Source organism: Tiliqua scincoides, chromosome 2 (genome assembly GCF_035046505.1).
Source record: "Tiliqua scincoides isolate rTilSci1 chromosome 2, rTilSci1.hap2, whole genome shotgun sequence".
Taxonomy (NCBI): Eukaryota; Metazoa; Chordata; class Lepidosauria; order Squamata; family Scincidae; genus Tiliqua; species Tiliqua scincoides.
Window position 1 is genome coordinate 161,510,303 of NC_089822.1, and position 17,587 is coordinate 161,527,889.

At 43.5% G+C, this 17,587-nt stretch overlaps 1 protein-coding gene across 3 annotated transcripts in view; it reads left to right on the forward strand.

Annotated features, from left to right (window-relative positions):
- MAP2K4 (mitogen-activated protein kinase kinase 4) overlaps positions 1-17,587 on the forward strand; it is a 72,421-nt gene that overhangs the window by 47,018 nt on the left and 7,816 nt on the right. For all 3 annotated transcript variants that reach the window (XM_066614695.1, XM_066614697.1, XM_066614696.1), the window contains 4 exons: positions 11,161-11,280; positions 12,752-12,871; positions 14,460-14,511; positions 16,224-16,351. In XM_066614695.1, coding sequence (XP_066470792.1) covers positions 11,161-11,280; positions 12,752-12,871; positions 14,460-14,511; positions 16,224-16,351 — 420 coding nt within the window. The remainder of the gene's footprint in view (positions 1-11,160; positions 11,281-12,751; positions 12,872-14,459; positions 14,512-16,223; positions 16,352-17,587) is intronic.

The window sequence follows — 17,587 nt, forward strand, 5'->3', positions numbered from 1 at the left end:
AATTTTAGTGGATGTCTCCTGGTTCTGGTGTTATGTGAGAGTATAAAGAGCATCTCTCTATCCACTTTATCCTTCTCATGCATAATTTTGTATGTCTCAGTCATGTCCCCCCTCAGGCATCTCTTTTCTAGGCTGAAGAGGCCCAAACACCGTAGCCTTTCCTCATAAAGAAGGTGCCCCAGCCCAGTAATCATCTTAGTTGCTCTCTTTTGCACCTTTTCCATTTCCACTATATCCTTTTTGAGATGTGGTGACCAGAACTGGACGCAATACTCCAGGTGTGGCCTTACCATCAATTTGTACAATGGCATTACAATATTAGCCATCTTGTTCTCAATACCTTTTCTAATGATCCCAAGCATAGAATTGACCTTCTTTACTGCTGCAGCACATTAGGTCGACACTTTCATTGACCTGTCCACCACCACCCCAAGATCTCTCTCCTGATCTGTCACAGACAGCTCAGAGCCCATTAGCCTATATGTGAAGCTTTGATTCTTTGCCCCAATGTGCATGACTTTACACTTACTTACATTGGAACGCATCTGCCATTTTGCTGCCCATTCTGCCAGTTTGGAGAGATCCTTCTGGAACTCCTCACAATCACTTCTGGTCTTCACCACTCAGAAAAGTTTGTTGTCGCCCGCAAACTTAGCTACCTCACTGCTCAACCCTGTCTCCAGGTCATTTATGAAGAGATTGAAAAGCACCGGTCCCAGGACAGATCCTTGGGGCACACCGCTTTTCACCTCTCTCCATTGTGAAAATTGCCGGTTGACACCCACTCTCTGTTTCCTGGTCTTTAACCAGTTCTCAGTCCACAGGAGGACCTGCTCGACTGTGGAGTTTTTACAGTAGCCTTTGGTGAGTGACCATGTCAAACGCCTTCTGAAAGTCCAGATATATAATGTCTATGGGTTCTCCTGCATCCACATGCCTGTTAACCTTTTCAAAGAATTCTATAAGGTTTGTGAGGCAAGACTTACCCTTACAGAAGCAATGCTGATTCTCCCTCAGCAAGGCTTGTTTGTCTATGTGTTTTGAGATTCTATCTTTGATGAGGCATTCCACCATCTTACCACCATAGATGTTACGCTGACTGGCCTATAGTTTCCCGGGTCCCCCCTCCTTCCCTTTTAAAAGATCAGTGTGACATTTGCTTTTCTCCAATCTTCTGGCACCGTGGCTGTTTTGAGGGACAAGTTGCATATTTTAGTCAAGAGATCAGCAACTTCATTCTTTAATTCCTTAATAACTCTTGGGTGGATGCCATCAGGGCCCGGTGACTTATTGTTCTTTAATTTATCAATTGGGTCTGAAACATCATCTCTCTTAACCTCTATCTGACTTAATTCCTTGGTCAGGAGGAGCCATTCGGGCAGCGGTATCTCCCCGAGGTCTTCTGCTGTGAAGACAGTTACAAAGAACTCATTTAATTTCTATGCCATCTCTAAGGCTCCTTTTATCTCCCCTTTCCCTCCCTTACCATCCAGAGGGCCAACCACTTCTCTGGCTGGTTTCCTGTTTCTAACATATTTGAAGAAGCTTTTATTGTTTCCCTTAATGTTGCTGGCCATGTGTTCCTCATAGTCTCTCTTGGCTTCCTGTATCACCTTCTTACATTTCTTTTGCCACAGTTTATGTTCCTTTTTTACCGGTTATAAGTCTTCGCTCGTTTACCGCTTCGTTTACCGGTTCGCTTCGCTTCGTTTACCGGTTATAAGTCTTCGCTCGATTGGCGTAGAGCATGACGCCAGGGGCTGCTTCCGACGGTGGGAGAGATCATTGCATCTCATTGGGCAGCTACCGCCCGCCTTAAGCTGGGCAGTCCCCAGCCAGTAAGGTGTTGCCTCGCCACGGTCCGTTAACCTCATGGGGTGCGTGGGGTTTAGGGTGAAAACCGACAAGCGGATCGACAACTCTGCACCATGCAACAGAAAACAGAAAACTACTGCCCTAAAGCTGGGCACCTGGAACGTTAGGACAATGACACCTGGCTTCTCTGATGACCTGCAAGAAATAGACGACGCACGCAAAACAGCTGTCATCGACATGGAGCTGAGCAGACTGCAGATGGACATCGTCGCCCTTCAAGAGACTAGGCTGCCAGATTCCGGATCTGTCAAGGAGAGAAATTTCTCATTTTTCTGGCAGGGAAAACCACCAAACGAAACCAGGGAACATGGCGTTGGCTTTGCGGTCAGAAATACCCTGCTGAAATCCATCATCCCACCTACTGTGGGAAGTGAAAGAATTTTGTCCCTGCAGCTCCAGTCATCAGCAGGACCTATCACTCTCATCAGTGCTTATGCACCGACTCTGTCGTCTCCAGCAGAAGCCAAAGACAAATTCTATGATGACCTGGCCACCACTGTCAAGAAAATCCCTGTAAAAGAGCCATTGTTCATCCTCGGCGATTTCAATGCTAGAGTTGGTGCTGATAACAGTTCATGGCCCACTTGCTTAGGTCAGTTTGGCACTGGGAGGATGAACGAAAATGGCCAACGCCTGCTAGAGTTTTGCTGTCATCACGGTCTCTGTGTCAGCAACACATTCTTCAACACAAAGCCCCAACATAGAGTCTCTTGGAGACATCCAAGATCAAAGCACTGGCACCAGCTCGACCTGATCCTCACCAGACGCTCCAGCCTTCCCAGCATCAAGATCACACGCAGTTATCATGGTGCTGCCTGCGACACTGACCACTCCCTGGTGTGCAGCAGAGTGAAACTGCAAACAAAGCGACTGTATCACACGAAAAAGGAAGGAAGACCTCGCATTGATACCAGCAAGACCCGGGATCAGAGAAAAGTGGAGGAATTTGCACAAGCGCTTGAGGAATCTCTTCCAGGCCCGGCCGACGCAAACGCATCCAGCAGATGGGAACATTTCAAGAATACCGTTTACAACACCGCCTTGTCCATATTCGGCAAGAAGACCAACAAGGCGGCAGACTGGTTTGAAGCCCACTCTGAGGAGTTGACACCAGTCATTGAGGAAAAGAGGAGAGCTCAAGCAGCATACAAGGTCTGTCCCAGTGAGCGCAACCTGCAGGTCCTCCGAACTGCTCGCAGCAAAGTCCAACAGACTGCCAGGAGATGTGCTAACGACTACTGGCTCCAGCTCTGTTCCGAGATACAGATAGCAGCTGACACGGGCAACATCAAGGGGATGTATGATGGTATCAAGCAGGCCCTAGGTCCAACACAGAAGAAAATTGCCCCTCTGAAGTCTGCCACAGGCGAGGTCATCCAGGATCGGGCGCAGCAGATGGAACGCTGGGTGCAGCACTACTCTGAGCTATATTCCAGAGAAAATGTAGTCACCGAAGAAGCACTGAACAACATTGAGTGCCTGCCTGTGCTGGAAGAGCTTGACAGTGAACCAACCCTAGAAGAACTTCACGTGGCCCTGGACTCCCTTGCCTTTGGCAAGGCACCTGGAAAAGACAGCATCCCTGCTGAAGTCCTAAAATGCTGCAAAGAGATCATCGTCACTGAGCTGCATGAAATCCTCTGTCTCTGCTGGAGAGAAGGTGGAGTACCTCAAGACATGAGGGATGCAAACATCATCACGCTGTACAAGAACAAAGGTGACAGGGGTGACTGCAACAACTACCGCGGCATCTCTCTCCTTAGCGTTGTAGGAAAGCTGTTTGCCCGAGTTGTACTAAAGAGGCTCCAGGTACTTGCAGAGAGCGTCTATCCAGAATCGCAGTGTGGATTCCGAGCCAACAGGTCCACCACTGATATGGTATTCTCCCTTAGACAACTGCAGGAGAAATGCAGGGAACAACGACAGCCACTCTTTATAGCCTTCATAGATCTCACGAAGGCTTTCGACCTGGTCAGCAGAGACGGCCTCTTCAAGATTCTCCCCAAGATTGGATGTCCACCCAGGCTCCTCAGCATCATCAGATCCTTCCACAAGGACATGAAGGGCACTGTTGTCTTCGATGGCTCCACATCAGACCCTTTTGACATCCGAAGCGGAGTGAAGCAGGGCTGTGTTCTTGCACCAACCTTGTTTGGGATTTTCTTCGCTGTCCTGCTGAAGCAGGCCTTTGGAACTGCAACAGAAGGCATCTATCTCCGGACCAGATCAGACGGAAAGCTCTTCAACCTCTCCAGACTGAGAGCAAAATCCAAAGTCCAGCTGAAATGTCTGCGTGACTTCCTCTTTGCCGACGATGCAGCTGTCACTACCCACTCTGCCAAAGATCTCCAGCAGCTCATGGATCGTTTTAGCAAGGCCTGCCAAGATTTTGGACTGACAATCAGCCTGAAGAAAACACAGGTCATGGTTCAGGATGTGGACTCACCTCCCTGCATTACAATCTCTGAGCATGAACTGGAGGTTGTCCATGACTTTGTGTACCTTGGCTCAACGATCTCCGACACTCATTCTCTCGATGCCGAGCTAAACAGGCGCATCGGTAAAGCAGCTACCACGTTTTCCAGACTCACAAAGAGAGTCTGGTCCAACAAGAAGCTGACGGAACATACCAAGATCCAGGTCTACAGAGCTTGCGTCCTGAGTACACTTCTGTACTGCAGCGAGTCATGGACTCTTCGCCCACAACAGGAGAGGAAACTGAGCGCTTTCCACATGCGCTGCCTCCGACGCATCCTCGGCATCACCTGGCAGGACAAAGTTCCAAACAACACAGTCCTGGAACGTGCTGGAATCCCTAGCATGTATTCACTGCTGAAACAGAGACGCCTGCGTTGGCTTGGTCATGTCGTGAGAATGGATGATGGCCGGATCCCAAAGGATCTCCTCTATGGCGAACTCGTGCAAGGAAAGCGCCCTACAGGTAGACCACAGCTGCGATACAAGGACATCTGCAAGAGGGATCTGAAGGCCTTAGGGATGGACCTCAACAAGTGGGAAACCCTGGCCTCTGAGCGGCCCGCTTGGAGGCAGGCTGTGCAGCATGGCCTTTCCCAGTTTGAAGAGACACTTTGCCAACAGTCTGAGGCTAAGAGGCAAAGAAGGAAGGCCCATAGCCAGGGAGACAGACCAGGGACAGACTGCACTTGCTCCCGGTGTGGAAGGGATTGTCACTCCCGGATTGGCCTTTTCAGCCACACTAGACGCTGTGCCAGAACCACCTTTCAGAGCGCGATACCATAGTCTTTCGAGACTGAAGGTTGCCAATACAATGTTCCTTTTTATTCTCATTAGGGCAAGTCTTCCATTTATGGAAGGAAGCTTCCATGCCATTTGCGGCCTCTCTAATTTGACTTGTTAGCCATGCGGGGCACCCTCTTGGACTTAGTTGAGCCTTCTGCTGGGCCTCTGTCACTGTGGTTTTAAGCAGCCTCCATGCACTCTGGAGAGATTGGACTCTTTTTACCTTCCCTTTCAACCTCCTTCTAACCAGCCTCCTCGTTTGAGGGAAGTCCGCCCGTTGGAAGTCAAGGGTTTTTGTGAGAGATTTGCCCGGTATTCTTCCCCCGACGTGCATGTCGAAACGGATCGCATCATGATCACTGTTCCCCCAACGGCTCAGTAACATTGACATCTCTAACCAGGTCCTGAGTACCACACAATATTAAATCCAAAGTCACCTGTCCTCTGGTGGGCTCCATGACTAGCTGCTCTAAGGCACAGTCACTTAGCATGTCAAGGAATCCAGTCTCCTTTTTGTGACCAGAGCACAAATTGACCCAGACTATATGAGGATAATTGAAGTCCCCCGTGATTACAACCCTGTCCTCCTTGTTACTTCCCTGATCTGTTTCCTCATTTCAAGGTCCCCTTCCGATTTCTGGTCTGGAGGACGATAGTACACCCCCAGTATTACATCGCTCCACAGGCCTAGTAATTTAACCCACAGAGATTCTATGTTGGAGTCGGACCCACCCTCAATCTCTACTTTGCTGGATTCTATCCCTTCCTTAACATAAACAGCCACCCCGCCTCCAACACAACCCCTCCCTGTCCCTCCTAAATTGTACTTCCTAAATTGTACAGAATTGCAACACTTAGGCTGCAATCCTTACCACACTTTCCTGAGAGTAAGCCTCATTGAACATAATAGGACTTACTTCTGAGTAGACGTGGTTAGGATTGTGCCCAGTGTCTTATTTAGAATGCTAATATGTTTGTTTAGTTCATCTGAAATACTTATATTTCCTTCCGTCCTTATGGACACCCTCTGCTTCCAATAGTGACTATAGTGTGGCAAAGTAATAGTAAGAAAAGTGGCAGAATAAATATCAGCAACTATGGAAGGCATAGTACCTGTCTGTAATGGAAAAAGTGGTTCAGAAAGATCAGTAAGAAATTTGGATAAAGAAAATGGGAGCAAAGTCAGAAAATTGTTGTGCTCAACTGTAGTTAATCCATAGTAGTTTAGCAGGGATACGGATATCAAGGAAAACATCACAGAGGGATTTTACAGATGGAGCTGTGGATTTGTGTAGGACTCCACTGGTTAGAGAATGTTTTGCATGCAGGGACTATACCTTCAATGACTGTTTAAAGTCAAAGGGAAATGGTGGAGGGCTTTATATGTGCAGTTAAAACACTGTCAGATTATTAAGAGATACTTGAAGAAGGAAAGCTTGAGGAAAGATATTTTACTTGCAGGTGCTTTTTAGAGCACTCCTTTCATCTTCTATATAACTGGCAATCTGCTGCACAGATAATGAAGACACTATTTATTTATTTATACAGGTATTTATGTTCCGCCTTTCTTTGGTCGTCAGATTTCTCCTCAGACTTTTAATCCAAGGCGGTTTACGTAGGCAGGCTGTTCTAAACCCCCGTAGGGATTTTTACAATTGAATAGTTCTAGTCTTTCATAGAACTCCTCTTTACATCTGGATTCCTTCCCGGTCTGGCCTCTCTCTGGCCCTTCGCCTCCCACGCTCCACTTGATGGCAACTCCTCTCTGCCACCGAGGGTCAGCTCATCAGTATATCAGCGTGTCGTCAGTTCTCGGCTACTTCCGGTTGTTTCGAACTGGCAGCCTCAGATCTTTAGGCATACAAGGCAGCAGCTCTACCAACTGAGCCAGACCTCCTGCCCTAGCTAACTAGGCTACAGCTAGACTAGCTGTATAACTGATTGCCAACTACCCGTAACTGTCTGCACTATCTTTCTAGGCTAACAATTGAACTGTTGCTGCTTGTACACTTAAGAATGAGCAATGATTTTATCATTGGAATAAGTTTGCCCAGAAGAATCATACCCTTCTACAAAACAGGGTACAAAACAGTATCATTTCCTATTGTAATTTGTTCAGGAATTTTTTTTTAATGCAGAAGCTTTAAGGTATTTCAGTCTCTCCCTACTCTCAACATCTTTGCATAGAGATACATAGATTCCTAATAGGGGCAAGCTGTTGTTCCTGTGGCAGTCTTCTGTGATGGGACTGCATGGTGATGGTATTAATTACTAATACCATACCAATACTAATACTACTAATAATTACTAATACCATAATTACTGTCATGCTCTTTGTACCATAGTGTGCTGTCATATGGATTCCAACCAGTGACCCGAAGGTGAAAGGTTCGATTGCTTATGTTGCAACTCCCCTAAACCATCTGCTCCCATTTCCCACAGTTGTCTTCCCTTGCCTTCTTCCCTTGCAGGGCTAGATTAAGGGATTTTGGTGACATTTGGTTCTGTAGGCAGCATATTTAGGAGATAAAGATGTTATGCTGCTTTGAATGGTTACCGCATTGTCCTAAATTTGTGATGGTGATAATTCCAGTACAGTAGTACCTATTATGCAGGTGTAAACAATTTCAAAATTAAACTTTGAGTTTTATAAACACTGATTATGCAAGACTCATTACGCTATGAATACACTCTGGGGAAACAGACCTGAAAAAGGTTACTTTCCTAAGACCCAGGAAGTAGACAGATTGATGTCTCCGTGGTATGATAAGGGATGGGTGTGTTCACTCTTCCGGAAAATGGATTGTACCACCTGATAATGATCAAGTGAATACTTGTGCAATAAATGGGTGCTCCCTGGTGGATCTAGTGATCCCAATATGCACTGGGGCAAGAGAGACAATCTGACACTGGGAAGAAGGGATGATATATTGCCATCTGTAGTTACTGCCTGAATACTTTTTATCTCCCTTATTTATACTAGTTATAGTACAAATACTTATTTTGAGATACTGCTGAGTCTGCCTCACAGAAGTAAGTTGTGTTAGGTTTGTATATTCTGGTTTTCTTACCAGACTGAGCACATGTAAAAAAAAGTTCCTTGCAGGATGTACTTGTAATATTCATCCTTGTGCAGCTTTCTTTGTAAAAAAGAGAGCATATAGAGGACTATTGGCTTGGTTTTTATGTACTGCATCTTTATTATGCAGTAATAATCTCATCTGTTTCTGTTCTCACTGCCTTCTTGTGCAGTCCTGTGATTTTCCCTGCATCTAAGATTAGATGTGTACTGAGATGTAACATTGTTTTAGATTCTGCGCATTATGACAGAAAATCTGCATTATACACTGTTAGAAATCACTCTCTGCATAGTTGAGACATACTTATTTCCACGAGGATAAATCAGTGTACTTGCCTCTGTTCAGTGATATTACTATGCCTAATTGCATGAGTAAAATCACTTGCATGTCACTTGTCTTTCAAGATGTGTTATGGAAACATCTGCAAGAACTAGTGTTCACCAGAGAGACTGTGATGTCCTGTATTGTCTTGACACTAACGTTATGGTTTCCTTAAGTTTCCTAAAACATTTTTTCTTCTCCTGTATTAGTGAATAAAAACAAAAATAAAAATACATAGCATAAATAAGTAAAAAAAATACATAAATATTCAGAAAATATTAATAAATAGTAATCAATCTATACTGTAAACCAGTGGTTCTCAACCTTTACAGTTTCTGGAGCTCTTTATTCTCCTAAACAGAGTCTCAGGGAGCCCCCATACAGAGTGCCAAGCAGATGATGGCCACTTACGGTGTAATCCTGGAGCCCCTGAAGGGATCTGAGGGAGCCCCAGGGCTCCTGGGAACACACTGAGTACCACTTCTATGAACCATAAGCAATCTGTGCATAAACATCTCAAAAAGTCTTCCAAATGTTCAAAAATATGCCTGTTTGTAATTCTTGTCTAGAAAGTATTTTTTCAAATGTTTATAAGGTTAAAGGTCCTCCGTCCATTGAGTGATATAGGCAGGTACATATCCTTCCAGTGTTTTAGTGTAAGTCTTTAGCTACCATAATGGCACAGTGAGTCCATTTCCGCTACCTGGCAGTTAACTTCCATGACATAGGCAAATAATTCAGTAGAATGTAGATATCAGCAAATATCAATGTTTGTTGTAATATAAAAGTTAATAACTTTTCCCTTCCCACCAAATTGTATCACAGTATGACTAATAGGCTGCTGCCATTCAAGATATGATCAATCAGATTTCTTCTTGCCTAGTGTGAACTGTATATTCTATAGTGGCATGATATTGATTTCACTCACATCTCTCTCCCTTACTGAGGCTGGATTATCTAGATCAGGGGTCTCCAAACTTTTTGGCCAGAGGGTATCAAGTATCTAGCACGGTGTTGAGGGCCGGAAAAAAATTTAAATATAAAATTTATATAAATAAATTAGAACTTGGATGAGTGAATAAATGAATGAATGGGCTCATTCATTCAACCTCTCTGGCCCTTAGAACACCCTCCAGACACAACCAGAGCGTAGTTCCTGTCACGTTCGGCCAAGTGGGCCAGAGGCTTTCAGGGGACAAGAGGCTTGCTGCGGGCCGGATAGAGGCTTGCCGCGGGCTGCATCTGGCCCCCGGGCCAGGGTTTGGAGACCCCTGATCTAGATCAAGAGCGTAAAACTCTTTTCATATAGAGGGCTGAATAGCTTTCATGGTGCCTGTTGAGGGCAGGAAGTCATTAAGCAGGAAATGATGTCATTAAACACATGATGGCCAGAAATAAGCACTTTGTTCTTGCATAGAAATTTATTGGCTGCAAATGATAGAAAATTTGCAAATCTTGATTATATTTTCAAGCCCAGTTATCATGTGGGACACCCTGTCAGCAGTGCCACTTCTGTCGCAGCATTATCATACCTCAGTAGCTGAGAGGTGGTCTGCAAAGCGACGCCTCAGCAGAAGCAGCACCTCTGAAAGGGTGGCCTATGTGATAACTGGGTTCTCTCACCCTTCTTGGTCTGCCCTTTCCCAGTAGTGTTCCCTGCCTTCTGAGGCCTTCTTCTGTCTCTCCCTCCCAGAGCTTTGGCAGAAGCAGTACTGCTGAAAACGCAGCTCTGGAAGAAATGGCTTCTGGGAGCTGCATCTGACCTGCCTTTCTTGCGTTTGACACCCCTGATCTAGATAATGTTTTGTACCTGATTTTAAAGAGGGTAAATAAAATGGCTGTATTCAGTTAATAGTTTTTCTTATTTAAAGAAAATATACCTAATTGCATAGGCCACTGAAGTTCCCCAGTATTTAACATAGGTTTTTTGGTAAATACCTCATTTTACAACACTCAATTAGAAAACTTAATATTTCAAACTCATTTAGCTTTCTTGGTTAAATTTGTTCAAACGTGCCCTGCAATATTTTATGGTAGTAATTATTTGATGCTCCTTTGCTGCGGATGGGTGGGTGTGTTGGCATGTGTGATGAATGTCCATTTCATAGCCAGCATTGAAGAGAGAGCTTCCTTTTGGGCAGGTTGTTGCAGGATCTCTGTGTGGTAGGTGGCATTTTTTAAATGCATTGGAGTGGACAAAGTCACTCAGTACTGTTCACCCCTTCTCAGTGTAGGGTGGAGCTTGGGAATGAAGGAGTATTTTGTAATATAGTGCCCCACTTTTATATTATCAGTTTTACTGTGTAAAACTGAGGAGTGTTTTGAAAACCTTTAAACAACAATTCACACATGGCAGCTTGTTTCTCTGTTCTCATTATTGCAGGCATTCATTTAGCCTGATTGCTAATTAGAATGCACTCAGCTTGATTAACTTCAAGCAACTGATTACATTTCTTTCTGTTAGTTCTTTGGGAAACCAGGATTTTTCTTGACTGAGAATCTTCTAAGTTGATGTAAATATCAGTTTATAACATGTTGTATACACTTGTCTAGCAGTGACTCATTGTCACTTCCCTAGTTGATGAGGATGTTGATGATACCTTTTTTCTTCTTGTTCTTTCAGAGAATTCGGTCAACGGTAGATGAAAAGGAACAGAAACAGCTTTTGATGGATTTGGATGTAGTTATGCGGAGTAGTGACTGCCCATATATTGTTCAGTTTTATGGAGCACTCTTCAGAGAGGTGGGCACTCAAAATTTGCTTAATTTGCACCAGATGGTTTACATAATGTAGGACGTTTAGAATATTAAGGAACACATTAATTGGACTATAGGTGGTTTCCAGTTTCCCTAGTAAACTAGTTTGGCACAGGAGAAGCATGCAAACCAAAGAGGCTTTCTCAGTCTCTTAATTTGGGTTAGGGATCAGGAAATGTTATGTTTGCACCAGGCCTCAAAGATGACTTAAAAAGGGGGAGGGGAAATCGCCTATTTTTGCTTTAGTGGTTGTCAAAAAGTTCATTATCACATGATGCTTCACAGGAATAGTTCTGCTAACTTTCTACTCTCACTGAATGCTTTCCCTATCAACTTTTCTGTGAAAGAATATTGAGCATCTACCATGGAATTCCTATCACTTACAGATAATTGTGGGGTGTATTGTAGGGCAAGCCAGGCTTGTATGAGTTCATATTATTCAATAATAAGGAAGAGTGCACCCTAGAACAGTGGTTTCCAAACTCTCTGGAAGTTTGGGAGCTGCTATGAAGGGGATCCCCAGGATTACACCACTGCCAGGGGCAACAGGGGTTTCATTTCACTTACCAGTATCAGCATCAGCCTCCCTGGAGTATGGGGAGCCTGGTGGAAGACTCCACAGGGCTCCCCGAACCTTGGAAAATGTAAAAATAAAGATCACATCGCACATCCAGTTCTCGATTGTGAAATCAGAAGTGGGTTGCAATCTTTATTTTTGCATTTTCTGAGGCTTGGGAAGCTCTGTGGAGACTTCAGCAGGGCTCCATGAACCCCTGGGAGGCTGCTGCTGTTACTGGTAGGTAAAATGAAACCCCTGTTGCCCCTGGCAGCAGCGTGGTCCTGGGGATCGTGTCACTGCCTTGCTCTTTCCCCACCCCTTAAAGGGGCAAAGACAAAGCTTCTCAGGCTGGGGTGTCACAACACCCCAGTTTGAAAACTTCTGCCCTAGAACCTACCCAGTGCAATCTTTTAGCAGTGCAGTGCAGGGGAAGATTAGTAGGGTTGGGTAATCTTTCTCTTCCCAAGGTAGTTTCACTCTGTTGTTGTCTTTTTTCTTTCTTTCTTTTTTTTTTTTTAAAGAAGTCTGCCTTTCTTGTCTAGTAACCTTCCAAGGAACCACAAGTTTCCCAGGAAAATCATGGCCCTACAACACATAGATGAACCTGAAGAATAAAAGATGGGAATTGTAATTGTTTACATAATTTTAGTGACAAGCCAAGTCTGGCAAATTTCAGCCCAAGTTGACCAAGTAAAATTTGAAGAATTGGCAGCTCACATAGGAAAGCATATTTGGTGGCTGTTAGTAAGATAGGGTTTGGGCTGGTGGAGAGTTGTATTACTGTTGTGCACAAGACTTTCTTTTCTGCTTTCCCTTCATAAAGTGAAAGGACTATAAACTGGATCCCCCAGTTGTGTACATCTTCTTGATAGTAATAAAGATTTCTCTCTTTTTTTAGGGTGACTGTTGGATCTGTATGGAGCTTATGTCTACCTCGTTCGATAAATTTTACAAATATGTATATAGTGTATTAGATGATGTTATTCCAGAAGAAATTCTAGGCAAAATCACTTTAGCTGTAAGTTTGTCTTTTTCTTCTTTGAATTTTCACAGCTGCCCTGTGAGAAATGTAGGGTAAGCTCTTAAATGTGAATGTGCAAGAAGAGGTTTAAATATTAAATAGACTTGGCATGTTGCAGCCAGTATAGCTGGTACTGTCTTCAGTTTATGGAATTCTTGTCATTGGTTTGTGATTCGGATTAAACAGCTACTCAAAATTGAAAGAGGATTAAGTCATTTTTGGAGCAGGACTGCCATCTGGTACAGTTCTTTCATAATAACTCTATGTACACTTTCTGTCTATATACACAAGAGTTGTCCCTTTCTCTCCTAAGCTACCACCACAAGCTTCTTGACTCCATCTCCCAGTATCGCTTTTCCATTAGTAAAAACTGGGAGAAATTTTCTGATGGACCCTGTGACAGGGTAGATACTCCCTATCCTTTAAGTTTTACTACTACTCCTCTTCAGCATGTCTCTTATGAAGAGGAAATAGCAAAAGGATTTGTCTAAGACCTGGAGGCAAGAGCAGAGAATAATAAACATTTCTGTATTGAAATTGCTTTTAAATTCTTTCTTTAGTACTGCTGTCCTATATACACTTATCCAAGAGTAAGTTTCACTGAACTCGGTGGGACTTACTCTTGAGTAGCCATGTCTAGAATTACACTGTAAGTGACCTAAAGATAAAAGTGACATGGAAGTGTCTTAAGGCCAGGTTAAATGTCTTCAAGGAGCCCAAGACAGCCACTCAGATGTTTGGGCTGTGCTTGGTCGTTCAGTTGGACTTGTTTTTATAATTAATAGCCTAATCCTGTTCTACACAATTGTCTGTGATCCAACTGTGTTGATTGAGCATGTGCTGCATCCAGTGACAGGGGTGGGGAGGCAACAGGAAGGACAACCAGAGGTAAGTAACAGAGGGAGTGGGGTAGCTTGGGAAAGAGGGGATAGGATCTTGGTGCAAATCACTGCTATCAGAACCCACCCCTTCCCTCTCCCAAAAACCCCTTGCCCTGAAACTCTCCCTGCCCTCCTTGCTCATGATGCCCCCTGATGCCAGCTTACCAGGGTCAGCATAGCCAGGTTCCGTAACAGCAGGCACATGGAATCGTCCACACTTTCTGTTGGCAATTTTCATGCTGGCTCTTTTACAACAGCAAAACTGAAGTTCTGCTGTCATAGAAGGTCCCTAGGATTGCCTGGTAAGTTTTTTCCATTGAGCTTCAAGCATTTTACCATGAGCGAGTATCCCTGTGATTAGTCCTATTTTCGCATAATAGATTGAATCTAGGGATGACTTCCCAAGATGGTTATTTCTCCTTTTCCTCACCTTCTCCAAATGCAGCGTTCTAACAACTTACCCATCTGTTCCAGTTTCTTTTCAACTCAACTCAGCAAACCTTTATTAGGCATAGACAGCTTTTTTTCATTATGTTAATCACACCACAATGTGTTGACATTAAATAGTTGAAAGAAAATTTTAACATTTCTGCCTCAGAAGCTCCTTGAAATGCATCTCTGTTCTCAGATTGTAGATTGTATAAAACAGGAATTTTATTATTATTATTCCTTTTTCTCCCTAAAAATGTTTTCTTCTCTCCTAGACTGTGAAAGCACTAAACCACTTAAAGGAAAACTTGAAAATCATTCACAGAGGTAGGCCTCTCTGTATTTGTGTTTTCTATAGAAAGAAGACTGGTTTTTCAATTTTCTCTCAAACCATGGTCTGTTTCATGGACTCTGAAACTGGTGCCCTGTTATGGGCCATTTTCATGTGGATTGTGCAAAGTTGCCTTGAAAGTAACTGTGTGGGTGTGATTCATTTTAAAAACTACTGCTGTTGTTCTAATCATGTTTGTTAATTAAGATATATCCCACTTAAGGGAGACCCATGAGTCAGTGGCATTTACTTTGTAGTAAGGGTGCTTAAGATGGCAGACTAGGTTTTATAAAAGGATAAGTGCGTTGAATTCCTAATATTTTGCTGAAACTACTTTTCTGTATTATAAGATCCTATATAAAGGTGACTTTAAAATCCAAACATTATGCCAAGGTGTGGCAGATAGTCGTATCAGAGTTGGACCTGGAGAATATAGCTTCCTTTCCCTTCTGGGAAATCTGAGTGACCAAGAAAAAAAACACTTGATTTGTTAATTAGAAGACCTAGCAGCAGGCATTTTTAACCCCATTCCCCCCTACACTCTTCTAACACTTCCATATCTTTCAGATTTGTAGTGTAGTTTCAGGATACGTTTTCAGTAATTTGGGTAGAACTTTCCAGCGAGGCCTGAAGACTCTTCTGTTTAGACGAGCTTTCTGAGTTCCTGGCCTTTTAAACATCATTTTAACATCTTTTAATCCCTTTTAAACACCTGGTTACAAGCCTGGATCCTTTTATAAACTGCTGCTCTATGCTCTTTTACACTTTTATCGGACTACTGTTTTTAAGATGTGTTGCAAATATGTTTTTTTATCTGTTTTTTAAATTATGTTTTTTAATTTATGTTTTTAACCTTTGTTGTAAGCAATTAGGGAGAAAGGCGGGGTAAAAATAAAGTTAATAATAGTAATAATGCCTATATTTCAGTAATCCTTTAGTTTAATTATTGTTCAAATTGATGACGGCCATTTTAAACACTTTTTTGTCCAAATAGATGAACTAAAAATAGTGCTCAGTTAAGTTTGTTGCTGTTTTTGCTTTTATCCAACAGTGTGGATTTCCACTAAGGCCCTTAAAAGGCTGTATGGATAGTGGAGTGGTATTGCTTCTGTTTTCCTGCCCTGGCTTGCAAGTGTTGATCTCTCTTAGTACACTCATGTTCATCTGATGTGAAACTGTGCAAAAAGTAGGGTCCCTGATTGTGTGGCAAGAACCTATGTGTATAGCCTCTGTGTACACAAACCCAATAAACCTGTGGGGGTCAAAAGTATGTGCAGTCTTGTTCCCTCCTTCTACCTATTTATTATAGTCAGGCCCCCATATCTACAAGGAAGCCGTTCCAGGGCCACCCCACAGATACAAAAACCACGGGTGCAGGGGAACCCTGTCTCCACACCCCTTGTGCCCATTAACATTGATTAGGTCCTTACTGCTGTGAAAATGTTCTTTATTTTACAGGTCGCTATTAGTTTTCCTAATTAGAATATCCAGAAAGGGCTAGCGAAATTAGTTTATCTAGCAAGTTTTCCTTGTCCTGGTTGTTCTCCCTGTGTATATTTGTTGTTTTTCTATATATTGGTTCCTGGAGTTACTGCTCTGACAGCACTCCTGCGCAGGTGCGATAACAGTGTTCTAAACATTGTTGAGAAGCTCTCTGTTTGTAGCTTGCCTACTTAAATGTGTGTGTGCTTGTCCACATCTCTTGCAGATATTAAACCTTCCAATATTCTTCTGGATAGAAATGGAAACATTAAACTCTGTGATTTTGGTATCAGTGGACAACTTGTAGATTCCATTGCTAAAACCAGAGATGCTGGGTGCCGGCCCTATATGGCAGTAAGTGGGATGTGAAAACTTTTGTGTGGTGGGTGAACTAGGAATGGCACTGGCATCCTTTGTTTCACTCTCTCTGTAGTGCAGGCTGTCGTTAAATATTGAGTAGCAGCTCTTACTCTCCTGTCAGCTTGGAGTTGGATGACCATATGGCAGATTCCCAACTCTGATCTGCTGACATCCTTGGCAGAGAACAGAACTGTTCAAGGCAAGAAGTCTGCTTCTTTTAGAACCTCTTCATCCTAGCTGCTTCACTAGACTCCAGTACTGTCACCCCTTTTTGTCACTTAGCAGCCCTGTTGTGCCCTTCAGCTTGCCTCCTGTTTCCATAATTGCATGATGTGCTGCCCAGTCTTTTCCGTGAAAGGCTTGGCATCTTTAAAGCAATAGAAGGGCACAGAGGTGTTGACTCTCTTTTGCATTCTCAGTATGCTCTTGTATATCAGTATGCGATAACAGATAAAATCACAATAAAAAAGAATCAGAATATAGTCACTAAATAAAACACATTGAAGTAGGCCTTGGCAATAAACCACAAAAATAATCATAAATAATTCTTTCCATAATATACTGTTAAAACTAGAATATGACTTGGGCGTGTCCCCATGACTTAAAATCCAGGTAGGAAATGTTTACAACAAAGGCTGTCGTATTTTCTCAAAGTTATATGCTTGAGATTCATGTTGAACATCCCAATTTGTGGTTGACCCTTATTCAGTGGTATCAAATAGTTTCAACCAAAACTAGACTCCAGTTGTGCTGAGTGCTGATTGCGCATGGTAGTTACTATACAGTCCTTGCCCTGACTGAATGGCATTTGAATGGAGGAAGAAAAAATCAGTGTAGACTATAGAGCGGGGAATTAGAGCCATGACTTGTAGTTTGTGTTAGTTTTATGCAGAACTCTCCAGATTTCTGCATTCTTATTGTGTGTAATGTGCTTTCTTCCTTAGAATGAAGATAATTGAATCTGCAGGGAAGGGGCTGGCATGGTGCTGCAGCAACTTACCTGGGGACCTTGCCTGGCCCTCTGGAGGTGGTGTGTGGCCTCCCAGCTTCCTCAGAAGGCCTTCTGGGCACAATTGGAAATCACTTCCAGTTCATGCCAGTGACCTCAGGTCACATCTGGAAGGCCTCCTGAGGAGCCCGGAAGACCACATGCTACCTCCAGAGGGCTAGGGGTGGCCCCCAGGTAAGTTGTTGTGGCACTGGGGGCCCCTGCTGATTCATTTATCCATG